This window comes from Rattus rattus, chromosome 18 (assembly GCF_011064425.1).
Source record: "Rattus rattus isolate New Zealand chromosome 18, Rrattus_CSIRO_v1, whole genome shotgun sequence".
Lineage (NCBI taxonomy): Eukaryota > Metazoa > Chordata > Mammalia > Rodentia > Muridae > Rattus > Rattus rattus.
The window spans coordinates 7,628,387-7,645,329 of NC_046171.1; the positions used below are offsets into that span (position 1 = coordinate 7,628,387).

The window sequence follows — 16,943 nt, forward strand, 5'->3', positions numbered from 1 at the left end:
TGACTGCTCCCTGTCCCAGTTGTTGTCTTGGGTGACAGAAGGAAACACCTTGATCCAAAATAAACTTTATTCCCAACACAAGACAAAATGTACAAAGAGAACTCTTCAGTAAAGAAGGGGAGGAAGAGGTGTGGTAGCCCCCGGGACTCAGGTAGCTGGAAGGCAGAGGGAGGACTCTCAAAGGATGGTGGTGGCGGCAGGGAGCACTTCCTGACTAATGAAAATGTCCAGGTCCAGTGAGGGATCTTCCAAGTCCAGTTTTAGAAATTTATCCACCAGGGCCTGGCAACTGCAGGGGAGAAAGAACTGAGTGATTCTGGGTCATCAAACTCCCTATGCAGAGGGGAGCATCCGTGTGAAACTGCAGCCTTGAGGAGCCAAGGGTTTCAAAGGCAGCCATGGACACTGGGTTGCTCTCGTTCGTCGTTTTCTGACAAGGTCTTGCTATGTAGCCCAGGCTGGCTTTGAACACCCCTTACAGCCATGTGCCACACCTGACTTGGTGAGGAGGAGAGCACAGGGCTGCAGGAGGGCTGGCTGAGGCCTGGTGAGAGAGAACACAGGGGTCTGAGGAGCCCAGCAGCCCCACTCACTTTTCCATCTGGGTCCTCCTCACAAGTTCATGCATGGGCTTGACGGGCTTCCCGCTGCGGATCGAGTCTGAGACCTAGTGTAGAAAGCCCGAGAAGGATGGGTGGGGGCGAGGGCATTAGGGAAGAGGGGAAATGAGAGAAGACTGTGGGCCTTGAAGCCCAGAACAGGTAGAAGGGTACTGAGTTGGCTCAGTGGCTAAGAGCTCTTACTACTCTCACAGAGGACCTGGGCTCAATCCCCAGCACCCACGTGGCGGCTCAGGAGCCATCGTAATTCCGGTTCCTGAGATTCGATGTCGTCTCCTGACCTCCACACGCACCGGGCACACGTGGTATATTTATATAAACTCAAGGAGACTCTCATATGCATAGAATAAGTAAATCTTAAAAAAAAAACCTTAGAGGAGCCACGCTGTACTCAAGGGGGTACCCCCCTCTGTGGTGGGGGTGTCGCACACAATGCTCATCACCTCTTTGCCTCGAGCAATGAGTGGGTCAGGAAGTCCAGCCTGGGCCGCAGTGTAGGAGGCGTGGCTGGCACTGGCGACGCCATGGCAAAGCTGATAGAAGAAGACAAGGTCGTTCCCATCCTCACAAGTCTCCATGGTCTTCAAAGAGAACAATGACAGTGTGCCCTCAGTCCCTGGGACTGAGAGGAGGGAAAGGCTGTGGTGGTCAGAGTGACTTCCTCACCAAATACTGTACCAGGGGTCCTTGCGGCAGCAGCTGCAGCTGAACAAGGCTCAGGAAGTTGGTGGCCACAAAGATGTGCGGGCAGCTGGGTCCCAGTGCTAGCCAGTGACGGAGCACAGCAGTCAGAAGTGCCAGACCATCCACCTGTCAGCGGGCAGAGGTGAGAGGGCGGAGCCAGGGCGGCTGTGTCCTGTGCCTGCCCTGGCTCCCCCTCCCCTCTGTCCACGAGTCCTCTTCCTTCTCCTGCTCAGTCTCCTGCTCCTGCCCCTCATCTTCCTCCATGCCCTCTCCTTAGCCTCTCAGCCTTTTCCTCCGTACCGAGTTGGTTCCCTTCCCGAATTCATCAATAAGGACCAGGGAGTGCTCTGTGGCATTGTTCACTGCTTTCGCCACCTGCCGGGCATGAGGAACAAGGGAGCTTCCTCAGCGCTCAGGGCTGTGCTGTGTCATCAAGAATAAACTCCTTACGTGTGTCCCCCTAAACCGCAAGCTTTTAAGCAGCAACTCCTTTATTTGCCCTCACTTGCCAGCTAAGAGGTCACACAAAGGAGAACAGTCGATGGCGTCGTAGCCTCCAGACTCCGGCCTGAGTGCTCCCTGGCCCCCAGTGCACACGATATGCACCTGAGGATGTGTGTTCCTGCCCAGGACTTCCAGGGACACAGCTCCTACCCCGTTATCCCCTCCCGCACCTCCTTCTGCTCCCTTTAACCTGGTTGAGATCAATCATGAAGGTGGAGAGACCGAGGGAGATGGACTCGCAGCTGTGAATTCGGGTGAAGATGGCATCGATTACCCCAATTTCCGCCTCCTCTGCAGGCACGAAGCTGCCCACCAGGGCCATGAAGGTGATCAAGCCTACCTGGGCAGGGGCAGGGAAGACAGAACATGGGCCTGTTACTGTGCTATGGGCAAAGTAAGATTCAAGTAAAGACATGAATGACAGAGTAAAGAGAGGACGCAGTGGAAGAGAACAGAGGTGTGGCCACACTGTGTCCCGGGTCCTGACTGCAGAACTAACTGCAGAGTCAGGGCTGTGGGTAGAGGCGCACTAGGGCACGACATGGGTCTATTTGGAGGTTGGTCCAGGGGTTTTCCTAAAGGACCGACTGTCCCTCAGAGCACAAGGACATGTACTGTGGGGGAGCAGAGGATGCGGCCTGGCTGTCAGCGGGGGTGGAGGAGGAGATGCGAGACACCTCAGCTGTATGGCCCTCACCTGTTTCAGATATATGCTTTTCCCTGAGGAGTTGGGTCCAGTGATGACTTTGACCCTCCCCTGGTCCCCACCGCAGTCTGTGGAGTTGGGCACGAAGGTCCGTGTGCACAGCTCCATCAGTGGATGCCTGTGGTGGGTGGAGAGACACTGCATGGTTTGTGGGTCCAGGGGATGAACCCCCCACAGCAGCAGATGAAGCCTCACTCTCTTCTCACCGGCCATTCTTGATTCGTACTCCCTGGATGCAGGGAGAGTAATGCGGTCTCGAATAGCCGTAGTCCCGGGCGGCACTGGCAAGAGCCAACAGGACGTCCAGGCGGGAGGCAAGGTCCAGTACCCGAGTCAAGACCGGAGCCCGTGCCAGCACCTGGCACTGCAGCTGGTGCATCAGCAGCATCTCCTGGTCTGGGAAAGTGCAGGAGAGAGAGGTGCATGGAAAGATCTGGAACAGGCATACGGCTGCAGGGCGAACTCCCAGAACCATTCAGAGGGGCCAGCCTGAGGGCAGCGTCTGTCCGCCTGCTGCCTCCCACCAGTGCTCCTCACCCCGGATCTCGCAGTGCAGGTCCCCCAGCAGTGCGTCCAGCTCCTTGGTCCGGGCACTACGGTAGTGCAGCTTGTCCTCTGAGAGAAACTGGGTGCAAGGAGTCCGAGCTCTGGGATTTGGGGGTTTTGCTTTGTTTCGGGACAGGATTTCACTCTGTAGCCCTGGCTGGCCTGCTACTCACAGGGATCCACCTGCCTCTGTCTCCAGAGTGCTGGGATTAAAGCTGATCACAAAGCAGGCATGCACACCCTTAATCCCCAACACTTGAGAGGCAGAGGCAGGTGGATCTCTGTGAGTTGCAGGCCAGCCTGATCTACAGTGAGTTCCAGAACAGCCAGGGCCACACCACCCTGCCCCAGAGGCTTTTCATCCCTGGGTTCCTCTCTCTCCTCCACCTGCCTGGACCTCCCCCAACCCGTCCCACTCCCCTGTCCCTCAACTCCTCTTCTGACTCAGGATTGACAAAGCTTCTTTTTTTTCTTTTCTTTTCTTTTTTTCGGAGCTGGGGACTGAACCCAGGGCCTTGCGCTTGCTAGGCAAGTGCTCTACCACTGAGCTAAATCCCCAACCCCTTGGCAAAGCTTCCTAAGCTACCCCAATGATCCCACGTCTTGCTTGGCGTCGATGGGCCGAGACCCTTCTTCCAGCTTCTTATCATTTCCTTATCACACTCTCCATTGCCCACTCCGCAGAGAGGTCAAGACACTCACCATGAAGTCCAGTCCCTCGATCTCAAAGTCACTGGCCTCCACCATGAAAGACAAGCGGGGAATGGAAAGGAGGAAGCCGATCTGGGAAGAGAAAGGAGACAGAGTGGGCAGTGACCTACGAACACCCTCTGGTCCTAGAGGAAGCCCAGACATCACCAGGATCCTCCATTCCTCTGTGGGAGACAGAAGTCACCAAAGGTATTCATGTCCCTGGATTTAAGGACGGCCAGATATGACGGTGGGTGTCTGTCATCCGCTGACTGCCTGGGTGGATTTAGCTCATCTGGCTGGATGCCACCTTCTCCCTCATCGCTTCACATGAGACCTCTGGATGAGTCTGAGAGCCACTGTCCTCCTCCTCCCCTCTAGCATTCTAAGGCATTCACGTGTCACAGGAGACTCCTGGGGACTTCGCCTCCCCCTGCACTCACCAGAGGGATGTAGATGACACTGCATGAGGGGATACAAGAGTCCAGGTTCTCCAGCTCCTTCTGAGCAACTTCCGTGAGGAAACTCGGAAGCCCCATCAGCCTTCTCTTTTCTAGGTGTGGAGAAAATTATATGCACATAAAAAACAAGGTGTGGGAGGACTAAGGTTCAAGGCCAACTCTGGCCACATGAAGCTAATTTTTTTTTAATAATTCCTGATTATCTGGGCATGGTGGTGCATGCCTGTAATCCAAGCACTCCAGAGTGGGAGCAGAAGGATCAAGAGTTCGAGGCTCTCCTTAGTTATATACTGAGTCTGAGGCTAGCCCATGCTACTGGAGACTCTGTCTCAACAACAAAGGAAGATCTTTATTCTGGATGCAAAGCAGATTCCCATTTATGGTGTCTATCCAAGAATGGATTCTATGGCTGACCCAGGGTCCCCACGCCCACGGCCCCATGCCCAGTACTCACTAGCGTCTATTTCAGGATCTATGTTGGGGAGGACTGTGAAGCGATTTTCAGCAAGACTTTCCTCAAAGTCCACCTGAGGAGACAAATTAAGGCATCTATCTAGCTTCTTAGCACCCAGCATCCTCTCTCTGCCCTGTCCCTCAGTTCTCCTTAGGCCCCAGATCCCCCTTTAATTCTCATTTTCAGACACTTCCTCTCAGCGTGCTATTTGGTCACCAGGTGATCCTTTATCTCCGACTCGTCCCCACTTTATACCACATTCTCCAGACCCAGACCCTTTCTACTCCTCCATCGTGCCCTGCTGCTGCTGCTGCTGCTCCTCCTCCTCCCCTCCTCCTCCTCCCCTCCTCCTCCTTCCTCCTCCTCCTCCTCCTCCTCCTCCTCCTCCTCGGTGTCTGGCTTCCACTCACCACCTTCCCGATGAGGCTGGCAATGTGGTGCAGGTCGTCAGAGAACTCCTGGGTAATGTCCCGAAAAAGCTGGATGGACTGGGGCAGGGAACGGCAGGCATCCCTCAGGCCGAGGGCGCTGTACACAGTCTGCAGGAGAGATGACTGAGGAAGGTATGCCACGCCACCCAGGGGACATGGACAGAATGAGAAGCACAAAATCCAATGGTGAACACTGAGAAGTCATCAAAGGCAAAAGACACACACAGAAACACAGATAAACACATATCAGCGGGGCGTGATAGTGCATGCCTGTAACCCCAGCAGAGGCAAGTGGATCTCTATGAGTTCAAGGTCAGCCTGTTCTACAGAATGAGTTCCAGGACAGCCAGGGCTACACAGAGAAACCCTGTCTCAGGAAACAAAAACAAAAACAAAAACAAAAAAGAAAGAAAGGGAAAAACTATAGAGAGAACAGAAGGTTATTAAGCTTCTACAAGAGGAGGACAAGAAAAAAATAGGAATGAAAGTGAAGAAAAGGTGGGGGGACCTGGGGAGATGGCTCAGCAAGTAAGCTCTCGCTGCCAAGCCTGACAGCCTGAGTTCCGTTTCTGAGGCCTGTCTTTGGAGGGAGAGTCTCACTGGCTAGTCTGCTCTGCCTCCCACATGAAAGTCACTGCACATGCAAACACAAACATACACTAAATAACTAAGCGGTTTTTAGAAGCCAGGAAGGAAGTAAAAGAGAAGAGACAGACAAGGAGGCCAGAGTCCTTGAGAACTAACTGTGCAGGTGAGGTCAGGGACCAAGAGCTGATGTAAGCACGGATTAGGCTACGGTCAGAACCAGAGGGAGTGGCCTTCTCTACAAGAGCCGTATAAATTGCACAAGTCAAGGGCCGAGACAAACAGATACAGTTGTACCGCTGACAAAGTGCGAGAATTTCAAACGACAAGTCTAGCGAGGCCTGAGGCTGTTTGGGAAGCCTTTTCACAGAGAAGGAAATGTGCTAGGTCTGGAATAAAAATTCCAAAGTCAGCTGAGAGCAGGAACAGAGCAAATGAACAGAGGAGGGAGATGCAGTGATCCACACTGATGTGCCAGGCCGCGTTCTAGATCTCATTGTGAGTCAGAGCAGCCCTGTGGGGTGGGCACTACCTCCACTTCCAGTTCACAGACGAGCAGTCTAAAGCACAAGAGGCAATGACAGCCTCAACTGTGGCAGCAAATTAATGGACGGGGGGCAAGAACCCAGCATGTAGCTCCCATGATCTCACTCTTACCATGCACCCCTGCTGAGCTGTAGCCCCACCTGTTTACTCTGAGATAAGATCACACTAAGTTACCTACACAGCTCTCTAACTCTCTCTGTAGCACAGGCTAGCCTTGTGCTTCTTTTGCTCTGAGGGAACAAGATCTCCTGGGTGTGATGTCAGAAGTCTGTAATCCCACACTCTGGAAGTTGAGGCAGATGGATCACAAGTTCAAGATCAACTTGGATGGCATAATGCATTTGAGGCTAGCCTGTGCTATGTTTTGAGATCCTGTCTCAAAAGTAATCAACCAAACAAGCAAACATCAGTGCTTACGAGGCAGAGACAAAAGGGTTGCTACAAGTTTGAGGCTAGCCTAGTCTACAAAGCAAGTTCCAGGACGTGCAGTGCGCACAGTGCTACATAGTGAGACCCTGTCTCAAACTGGATAATAAGTAAATATTCTGATAATAAGTAAATATTCTAAAACATTGATAGAATGCAGTGAAGGCTGGGAATCTAGCTCAGTGATCCACCATTTGCCAAGCATACGTGAAGTCCTAGGTTCAATGCCTAGCACACACACAATTGTTTTGTGGTTATATAAGATATTATTATTAAGGGAAAGTAAATGAGTTATACAATAACTCTAAAGTTCTTATGACCTTCACGTCTTAAACTGCTTCAAAATATAAGGGCCAGCAAGATGGCACCACAGGTAGAGGTGCTTGCTGCCAAGCCTGACAACTTGAGTTCAACCCCTGGTTCCCACACATCGGGAGAAAAGCACTGATGCCTGTGGCTTTTCCTCTCTCCTTCACACTCGCTGACTCCTGTATGCACCCACATTCACCGATAAATGTAATTAGTGTCTAAAAATCAAATGGAAACAATAGAATGGTAAATTTTAAAATTCAAAAAGATACAGAGGCATGGTGGTGCACACTTTTAATCCAAGCACTCAAAAGGGAGGCAGAGGAAGGCCAGGCTCTGTGGATTTTAAGCTAATGGGATCTACATAAAGAGATCTATTCCAGCCAGGGCTACATAATGAAACCCCATCTCAAGACAAACAAACAAACAAAAACAAAGTAAGTAAATGAATGTGGTGGTCTGAATGAAAATTGTCCCCAGAGGCCCATAGGGAGTCGTCTTGTTGGAAGAAGTGTGTCTCTGGGGGGTGGACTTTGAGGTTTCAGAAGCTTGAGCTAGGCCCAGTGTCACTGTCTCTTCTGTTGAGAGCTTTGGTGCCACTTCTAGGAATTTGGCGTTTGTCCCTGGGCTCAGACTCGGCTCAGGTAAGAATGTCAGAAACAGCGACTGACCGTGGGGCTTTATGTACTAATTTGCTGAATTATTTCCTTGTGTGATCCTTTTGCTTACTACTCTGCTTAATTACTCTCTCGTGTGGTCTCCTGGTTTACTACATTGCTTGATTACTTTGTCTTTGATCTAAGAACTGACCGTGGTTTTTGGCTATACCTAGAATACAAAAGGAGTTCAGGATAGCCAGGGCTACACAGAGAAACACTGTCTCAAAAAACCCAGGTGGGGATGCTGGAGAGATAGCTCAGTGGTTAAGAGCACTGACTGCTCTTCCACAGGTCCTGAGTTCAAATCCCAGCAACTACATGGTGGCTCACAGCCATCTGTAATGAGATCTGATGCCCTCTTCTGGTGTATCTGAAGACAGCTACAGTGTACACACATACATAAAATAAATAAATCTTTTTTTTCTTTTTCTTTTTTTTTCGAAGCTGGGGACCGAACCCAGGCCTTGCGCTTGCTAGGCAAGCGCTCTAACAATGAGCTAAATCCCCAACCCCATAAATCTTAAAAAAAAAAACAAAAAAAACAAAAACCCAAACCCAGGTGGGTGGGTGGACCAACAGAAGGGACAGATTGATTGATGGATGGATAGGTAAATAAGTAAATAAAAATAAATAAAATAAAAAGCCAGCCATGGTGGCTCACTCCTTTAATCCCAGCACTTAGGAGGCAGAGGCAGGTGGATCTCTGAGTTTAAGGTCAGCCTGGTCTACAGAGCTGGTTCTGAGATAGCCAGGGCTACACAGAGAACCCGTCTCTAAAACTCCAAAAATAAAGAAAAAGCAAGCAGGCAAGGAAGACAGATGAGTGGGACAACACGGGGTGAGGGGACCTTGTGGCTCTGATATGGAACAGCAGCATCAGTACTGACTGTGACAGCCACAGCAAAGTGCTTATGGGTAGAAAGATACAAAGGCTGGAGATGGAGAGACTGCTGAGTCAAAGGGTTGAAGCTGAATGCTTGGCCACAAGAGGAGTAATTGCACCGTTCCCTGCAAAATATTTGCTATTTCTGCAACACAGAGTTTAAAAGAAACATCAGTGAGTGAAGTGTGGCAGGGTGTCCCAAGAGAAGAAGGTCTGGACACAGGACACAAAGGCTTGACTTGGACTTCTGATCTAAAAAGTTCTGCAATCCCAGAGCTCAGGGCAAGGGGCCAGGGGCAGGGCCAGGGGCAGGAGGATCCTAAGAGTGAGGATTCCTGGGGTTGGGGATTTAGCTCAGTGGTAGAGCGCTTGCCTAGCAAGCACAAGGCCCTGGGTTCGGTCCCCAGCTCCGGAAAAAAAAAAAAAGAGCACATATAAAAAAAGAGTGAGGATTTCTAGGTTACATCTTGACTCAAAACAGAGAGAGGCCTTACCTTGTAGAGCACCTGCCAGTCACTGACCTTGGTGTGGGACAACTTCATGCGTTTCAGAATCAGCTATAAGCAAAAGGACAGCTATGATTTGCCATTTGCCGCCTGAGGGCACACAGTCCAGGTGGGAGAGATGCTCTTTCAGAGGACCAAGGTTTGGTTCCCAGCACCCACACCAGGAGGTTCACAGTCACCCATAACTCCAGCTTTAGGTGATCCACCATCCTATTCTGGGCTCTGCAGTCACCCACACTCACATGCGTGTGCTCCACACAGACGCACCTAATTTCTGTTTGAGATAGGGTCTCATTAGGTAGCCTTGACTGAACCAGAACTCACTGTAGAGGCCAGGCTGGCCTAAAATTCATAGGCCCGGCTACACATGCAAATAATTGAAAATAAAATAAATCTTGGGCTATGTGTAGTGTGCAGGCCTTTCATCTCAGCACTCCAGAGGAAAGTGGATCTCTGAGTTCAAGACCAACCTGGTCTACATAGCAAGTTCCAGGACAGCCAGGGCTACATAGGGAGACCCTATCTCAAGAACAAATAAATAGCCAGGTGTGGTGGTGCATGGCTTTACCCCCAGCACTTGGGAGGCAGAGGCAGGTAGATCTGAGTCCCAGGCCATACACGGTTACACAGTGAGACCCTATCCCAAAACAAAAACAAAAGCAACCGAACAAACTAACTTTTAATAAAATAAAAATAAGCAACCCAATTTTTTTCTATAAGCGTTATTTCCCACCCTGATGGCTACCCTGGGCTCACAGGCACGTTCTTGATGTGGCTCAGGAGCCGGTGCATCATCTGGGCCATGTCCAGGTTCTGAGGCATCAGGAAAAACTCAATGACATCCAGACGGGAATTGAGCTCCCGTAGCTCCCGGGTCGGACGTGTAAACCATAGCCTGGAGGGTGAGGGTTGGGATGGGAAGGTTACAAGTCTTCTCTCGTCTTCATTTTGCTTGGAAATCTTTGGGGAACATGGTACTATGTGCCTGCAGCACACGACAGGCATGTACGTTATAACTGGCAAGAGTGGGGCCCTGTGTATGTGGGCTTGTTTATATGTACATACTGAAAACTGCCAGTCACGATGACTGTGTCTGCACATCATGGCTTTGACGGAGGAGACCATGTGTCACTCCATGTGGATGTGTGGTGGAGCGTGTCAGTGTTTTAGAGGGGGAACAGTGTGTCATGGTATTTGTGTGACAACACTGCAGCTCTCTGCAGCTGAGTGGGAGAGGGTGAGTCAATATGAGTTTGCTATCTGTGTGCAGCCGCGACAGTATCTTAGGGAAACAGCATAGACGAAGTCTCATCTTTCTGTGCTCTTTCTGTGTAGATGCCTGGAACTAATTCTCATTCTCTCTCTCCCCGACTCCCTTCCATCCTTCCTTCTTTTGGCAAAGTTGAGGGCTGAGTCAAGGCTTACTCACTACCTAAGCAATGAACCACTAAGCCACATCCCTACCTGCAGGTTTTTGTTTTTTTTTGAGACGGGGCTTCACATAGTTCAGACTGGTCTCCAACTTGCTATATCAGGGCTGACCTAGAATTCCTGCTCCTCTAGCTTCTACTTCCTAGAATTTGCCGGAATTGCAGGTGTTTGCCACAGGTCCCTTCCCAGCCTGCTGTTGTGTGTTGTATGCATTGTGTATATGTGAACACAGATGCCAAGGCACTCATGGAGGTAACTGTGGAGCTGGCTCTGTCCTGCCTTTATGGGGGTTCAGGTTGTTAGGGCTGTGCAGAAAACACCTTTACCTGTGAAGTTGTCCCATCAGCCCCTAGCCTACAATTTCTTCTTTTTCTTGTTTTCCACCCCTCTTGCTTTTTGTAAAGGTGTGTGTGTGTGTGTGTGTGTGAGCATGCATGTGCCATATGTAGAAGATGGAGGACAACTTGTGTGAATTGTTTTTCTTCTTCGATCATGTGAGTTCTGGGAATAGAATTCATAGCCTTGGCTGACCTGGAACTCATAGAGATCTACCTGCCTCTGCCTCTGCCTCCAGTGGGATTAAACACACGATGGCCATACTCAACTCATCCTACAATTTTTTTTTTTTGGTTCTTTTTTTCGGAGCTAGGGACCGAACCCAGGGCCTTGCACTTCCTAGGCAAGCGCTCTACTACTGAGCTAAATCCCCAACCCCCATCCTACAACTCTTAATAATGGTCATCTCTTAGTAGAGAAAGTTGATTTGACCCTCAAACATGAGATTACATTTTGACATGGGTGACTAGAATATTGGGTATATCTCGTAGGAAAGGGCTCACAAGGAGGTTGAGGATGTGATCCTGAAAATTAAAACCGAGGTGAATAGTGGTGTTGTAATCAACTTGACACAGTCTAGAATTACTTCTGAGAATAGCACGAGGGATTATCTTAGTTACATTCTTTGATGTGGAAGAACCCACTCACTGCAAGCAGTACCATTCCCTAGCTTGAGAGCTGGACTGAATTACTAGGAGAAAGCTAGTTATCCAGGGGTATGTTTGCATCTGTGCTGACAGCATAAAGTGAGGATTACACTGGCGACTACACTGGGGTCTACATGGGCAGTTGGTATTTCTAGCACTACTAAATGAAATCGAGTTTGTCACGGCCTGTAGACCGATATTAACAGGCCTTGGTACTCAGTGTGGATTTGCTTATAAACCTATGTCTGAGACCCACTCACCTGAGCAGCTTCTGTCCCCACCTACAGCGACATCTGTTGAGGATTCCTGTGGGGTATGCATAGGGAGTGGACTTGTTACAAGGTAGGCCAGTCTGGAGGCCCGGGTACAGGACAGAAAAGCAACCGAAATTGGTGCCTGGCTTATCACGTGAGGGTGGAAAAAGGGATGGACATTCAGTCAGGGAAATATATGAATGGGAATGGCTGCAACTCACAAAAGCCCGTCCCAATATGTAAAACTACAGCATAACCCGTGAGAAGCTGGACACCCAGAGCCACATCCCTAATATGCTCTGAAGCCAGAAGAATCAGATAAAAACTATACAAATCTAAAACTCATCAATCAGTGGACACATTCATACATAGCCAGAGATTGAACAGTGTTGGTAAGGTCACAGCCGACAAGTGAATTACACTGTATGGCTAGAGTCTTTAAAGGAGCTCAGGTCAGGTGGGTGCCAAGACTGAGATACCCGGGCTGGTGTGGAAAAGGCATCTTGAATGTCGTACAGCCAGAAGAGAGAGCCTGCACGTGGCTGTAGAGTCAATTGCTTTTCTAGCATGTTTTCAGAGGGGTGAACATCAGGCCACACCTACCAAAGAGGCTGAGCCCCTCCTTCAGCCCGCTGGCTACTTTGTACACCGAGGGGTGAGACTCACTCTTGAAAATCTGTAGAACGCTGTCACAGAGAAATGGAGGAGTCTGAATTTCTGTACATTCCAGACGTGGCATATGCATGTGTGTACATATTTGTTTTTGAGACAGGGTCTCTCTATGTAACCCTGGCTATCCTGGAACTCGCTATGTAGACGAGGCTGGTCTCAAACTTATAGAAATCCCCCTGCCTCTGCTTCTTAGCACTGGGATTAAAGCTGAGCCAGCACACTTGCCTGTGTGCACATATTTGTATGCAGGTGAGCATGCTCTTGCACACATATGCAGAAGCCATGTTCTCTGTCTGCACATATATGTAGAAGCCATGTTCTCTGTCTTGCCCTCTTTTAAGACAAGGTCTCTCATTGAACTTCAAGTTCCCCACTTACTTTGGCTAAGTGGCAGCCAGCAAAACCCAGCAGTCGGAGACCCACCCACTCTAGCATGGAGATTGCAGTCACACAAACCGCAGTGAGTGGCTTTGTATGCAAATGCTTAGAATCCAAACACAGATCCTCAAACGCTAGAGCGTCTACTCACTGAACCGTGTTCCCATCCATACTGCAATGAACTTTTTATAACAAAGGGGGCTGAGAACTGAGAAAAGAAGTGAGATTTAAGTTAGTAATAATCTTTTTATTTCCTGCCTAGCAACAGTAATCTCAATGTGTGGTTTATTACTCACTTTTGTTGGCCTTAGCTTCTCCCCTTAGAAAAGGAAATAAAAGCCAGGTGTGGTGGCTCACACCAGTAACCCAAGCACTCAGAAAGCAGAGGCAGGCAGGGAGTGTGAGGCCAGCTGATCTAGACAGTGGGTTCTGAAACGCAGAGAGACCCTGTCTCAGGAAAAGAAACGAGAAGAAAGAAGACAAAAGGAAGAAGTGAAAGAAAGAAAAGGGTGGGCTGGAGCTGTTGCAGGGTGCTTGCCCAGCAGGCCCTGCCCCTCAGTTTGTCCAATGTTGCAAAGAGGAAGGAGGGAGATTCTTGTGTTTTAGCCCCTTCCTTTCGTTTACCCTCCGCCACACAATCACCCTTTTCTTTCCTTCAAGGAGAGAGATCTTCGCAGCCCCAGGACTAAAGCCAGAGCCCCAGTAGTATTATGAGAGCCTTAAGCTCAGTCCTTTGTTTCCTCAGGCAGCAGCTGTCTCCACCTCACCTGTAAGTGTCTTGATCTATGCTCACCAGATGGGTCCTGAGAACAGAAAACAGCCACAGGAATGGTGTCTGAGGCATGGGGGTTCATTACTAAACTACTCCCTCAGCTCCCCTCTCTGAATACATCTCCGAACAATCCAATCCCTCTGGTTCTCCTGTGCCGGAGCACACTTCACCCACTGTCCTCTATCCCTACACACACACACACACACGCGCACACACACACACACACACACACACACACATGCACAAACACACACACACACACATGCACAAACACACACACACACACACACATACACACACACACACACACACACACCACACACACACACACACACGCACACGCACACACACACGCTCACACACACATGCACACACACACACACACACACACATACACACACACATACACACACGCACACACACACACAAACCACACATACACCCTTTCTTTTTAGGCCCTCCCAGTCCTCTTTACTTTGGCTGAGGTTTGGATGAGGCACCTACAATACAAACTTCTTAAATCCCAGGATAGGGACGCCGACACTGTAGTCTTCCAGTTCAACCCCAACTCTTCTTCGACTCAGGAACTTGAGCAGCCCTCCAAGTGCCCGGACCTGGGAGGGGACCAGCAGGGAAAGCTGGGCAACACTAATATCTGGAAAACTGCCTTTATAGGGCTGGGCGCTCATGCCTTTTCCCCGCTGCATCTCAGCCCTGGCCCCATGACCCAGCTCACCGTGAGGACACAGTCAAAGGGAATAATGGAGGAGAGGAAGAGGATTTTCTCAGTGGCGGTCATGGACTCGGAGATGAAGGAGTAGTTTCCGGAAAGGAGGCGCTGTTTGCTTATCTCTGGACCTGTTTGGGGAGGGTGGGGAGGGAAAGGTCTCATAGCTCCACTCTCACCCCACTTTAACAACAAGAACAAATCTGACCTTATGACTTGTCCAAGTCCACAGAGGTGGTTAAGGGAAGCTAAAGCAAGAACCAAAAACACGGAGATGTAGTCTCATTCCTTTAGTTCTCTATGTAATGTGATGTCTGGCTATAAGCACAACCTGAGAAAGACAAGTGACTTGGGAGAAAATGTCTGGGATTGTGGATTTTCTAGGTTAAAAAAATTATTATGGTTTGGGGATTTAGCTCAGTGGTAGAGCGCTTGCCTAGCAAGCGTAAGGCCCTGGGTTCGGTCCTTGGCTCCGAAAAAAAAAGAAAAAAAATTATATATATTACCCATTCCACGTCCTTTTTGCAAACCTGCAAGCTTGCAAAGTAGGGATGTGTCTTGTAGACCAGGGTTCCCAGAAACAGTGACTTTTCCTTTTTATGCAACAAAGGACTTTGGTGTAACTCTAACCCTCAAAACGGTTTTAGGCGTGTCACCTCTCCATTTTCTCCCATCACTCACTCCCCGATTCCTCACATACTTGACCCTGCGGCTTCTCAGTAAGGTGCAGGAGAGATCTTGGGGAGACTCCAGGGGCATGGGAAGCAGTTTTCAGGTAAGGGTACACAGGGCAAGGTCTCAGGTAACAGGAGCCCCTGGGATGGGGACTGGTAACAAAAAAGGAAGGAGCTACCAAAATCCACGCTTGGCAGAAGGATGATTTCCGGTCTCTTTGGCTCTCTGTGCTCCTGGGAGGCTGTGGAGGCAAAAGGCCACAGTCCTGGACACCAGTCCTGTTATTGTCCCCACGCTCCCTCCCAGCATACACAATTTAGTAGTCTGTCTCCATTTCCCCATCCCTATGCAATCCTTACCAAGCTTCCCTAGAAATTGAGTCATAGCCTCATCCTGTTTGGCACTTGTCACAACAGACTGGGGGTTGATTTCATCCAGAACTTGAAAAGAGAAGGAAGGTGAGTCACAGGGTCCTGTACACTTTGACTATGGGGAAAGTGGCAGCTCTCTTCTTGCCACTGCTCCCATCAAGAATTTAGTATCTTAGCCAGGCGTAGTGGCACATGCCTTTGATCCCAGCCCCTGGGATGCAGGGAAATCTCTGTGAGTTCAAATCAGCCTGGTCTACATAGTGGGTTTCAGGATAATCAGAGCAACATAGTGAGACCTTGCCTCAAAAAAAACAAAACAAACCTAATTTATTTTCTATCTGTAAAGGATGCATGCTCTAGGCACACTGGGAGCGTGGTAGGGAATGAGACTTAGTAAAGGCACAATGGGAAGGAACAGGATTGTTCTGGAAACTATCACTAAAGCCATGAATGGTTTGCCCGGGACAAAGTCTGTAGCATTTAACATACAGCAGGTACCTAATAGAGTTGTGTTGGATAATTAATTCCTAAAACCAGCTGACTATAAGGTAAACTTAGTCACATAAGGACGTATGAGTGAACACACTTCCCACCCCAGAGGAGAGGAATCCAGGGTTCCATCCCACCTCTCTGGAGAAGCTTCAGGCTCTCGTGGTCTGGGGCATCTGGCATGAAGTGGATCGTGGAGTCACTAGTGTCATAGTAGGCAATGCCCAGATAACCCGAGCTCCACAGTACACACAGATGGATCTGTCCCCAGGAGGAAGGAAAGATCAATATCTGAGCCCCTCCGCAGGGCATGGTTTGGCCATCCCTTATTATTAATCATTTAGCTAAATCTCGGAGATAGGTAGGGGGCGTTTAGTCAAGGTGAAACAGGGTCGACTCAGCCCCTCTCAGTCCTCCCCACTCCTCGGACACCTCGGCCGGCTCCTCCTCGTCCTCTTCCTCGATACCTCCAGGCGCCGCCATTGCAGGCTGAGGGCTGGAGAAGCTGGCTGAGGGGACCCCGGGGCCGGGTCCCGGCGGCGTCCGGCCTGGGGTCGCTTTGAAAGCCATGGGCTCGGCGACTCTGAGGACATGGGAGGGGAAGGGGGTTCAGAAGCAACATCTTAGCAGGTGGCTTGGCCGGTGATGCGCGGGCATTCGGGGAAGGGGAGGAACAGGCGAGGGGCAGCTCCGAGCTACCGTCCCACCCTCATTTCTGTCACTCGAAGCCGTGCTTTGGAAGCTCTGAAAGAGCGCGCTGTCACGTCAAGTCTCCCGCCACCCACGCCCCTACAGCCTTAGCGCGCTCTTCGGTCCCCACCCTACCGGTGCCGCCAACTCGCGGCACTTTCCCGCCTTTTTCGTCACCTCAGCCGCGTCGAGCCACCTCCCTGACCAACCGCCGCGAGCCTGTGGGAAGGACCAGCCAGCCTGTGGGCGTGGGTCGCGCGGGCTCGCTCGTCCCGCCCTCTTAGTCGCTATTGGCTGGAGGGGTCTGCTTAGCTATCCAACGGGAAGGCGGGGAGGGCTCTAAATGCTGACTGGTCCGTTGGCATTGGGGGCGGTGCCAGAGTGTTCAAAATTCCCGCCCTCTGCCGTTGCTAAGCAGCCGTGCCTCTGAGCTTTGATTGATGCTGGGCGGAGCCCGCCCGAAGGCAGCGGGCAGAACTAAGGTCCCCGCC

At 50.4% G+C, this 16,943-nt stretch overlaps 1 protein-coding gene across 1 annotated transcript; it reads right to left on the reverse strand.

Annotated features, from left to right (window-relative positions):
* Positions 1–49: 49 nt before the first annotated feature.
* Msh5 (mutS homolog 5) lies at positions 50–16,410 on the reverse strand. The gene is made up of 24 exons (XM_032888742.1): positions 16,195–16,410; positions 15,900–16,023; positions 15,262–15,342; positions 15,081–15,143; positions 14,237–14,358; positions 14,005–14,114; positions 13,496–13,531; positions 12,282–12,364; positions 11,685–11,730; positions 9,767–9,905; positions 8,999–9,061; positions 5,076–5,204; positions 4,666–4,738; positions 4,194–4,303; positions 3,763–3,843; positions 3,052–3,139; positions 2,721–2,910; positions 2,506–2,632; positions 1,999–2,148; positions 1,605–1,679; positions 1,287–1,430; positions 1,064–1,201; positions 594–667; positions 50–289 (listed from the first exon to the last, which is right to left on the reverse strand). The coding sequence occupies exons 1-24, from the start codon at positions 16,330–16,332 to the stop codon at positions 178–180; spliced, it is 2,496 nt and encodes an 831-aa protein (XP_032744633.1). The 5' UTR covers positions 16,333–16,410; the 3' UTR covers positions 50–177.
* Positions 16,411–16,943: the final 533 nt, after the last annotated feature.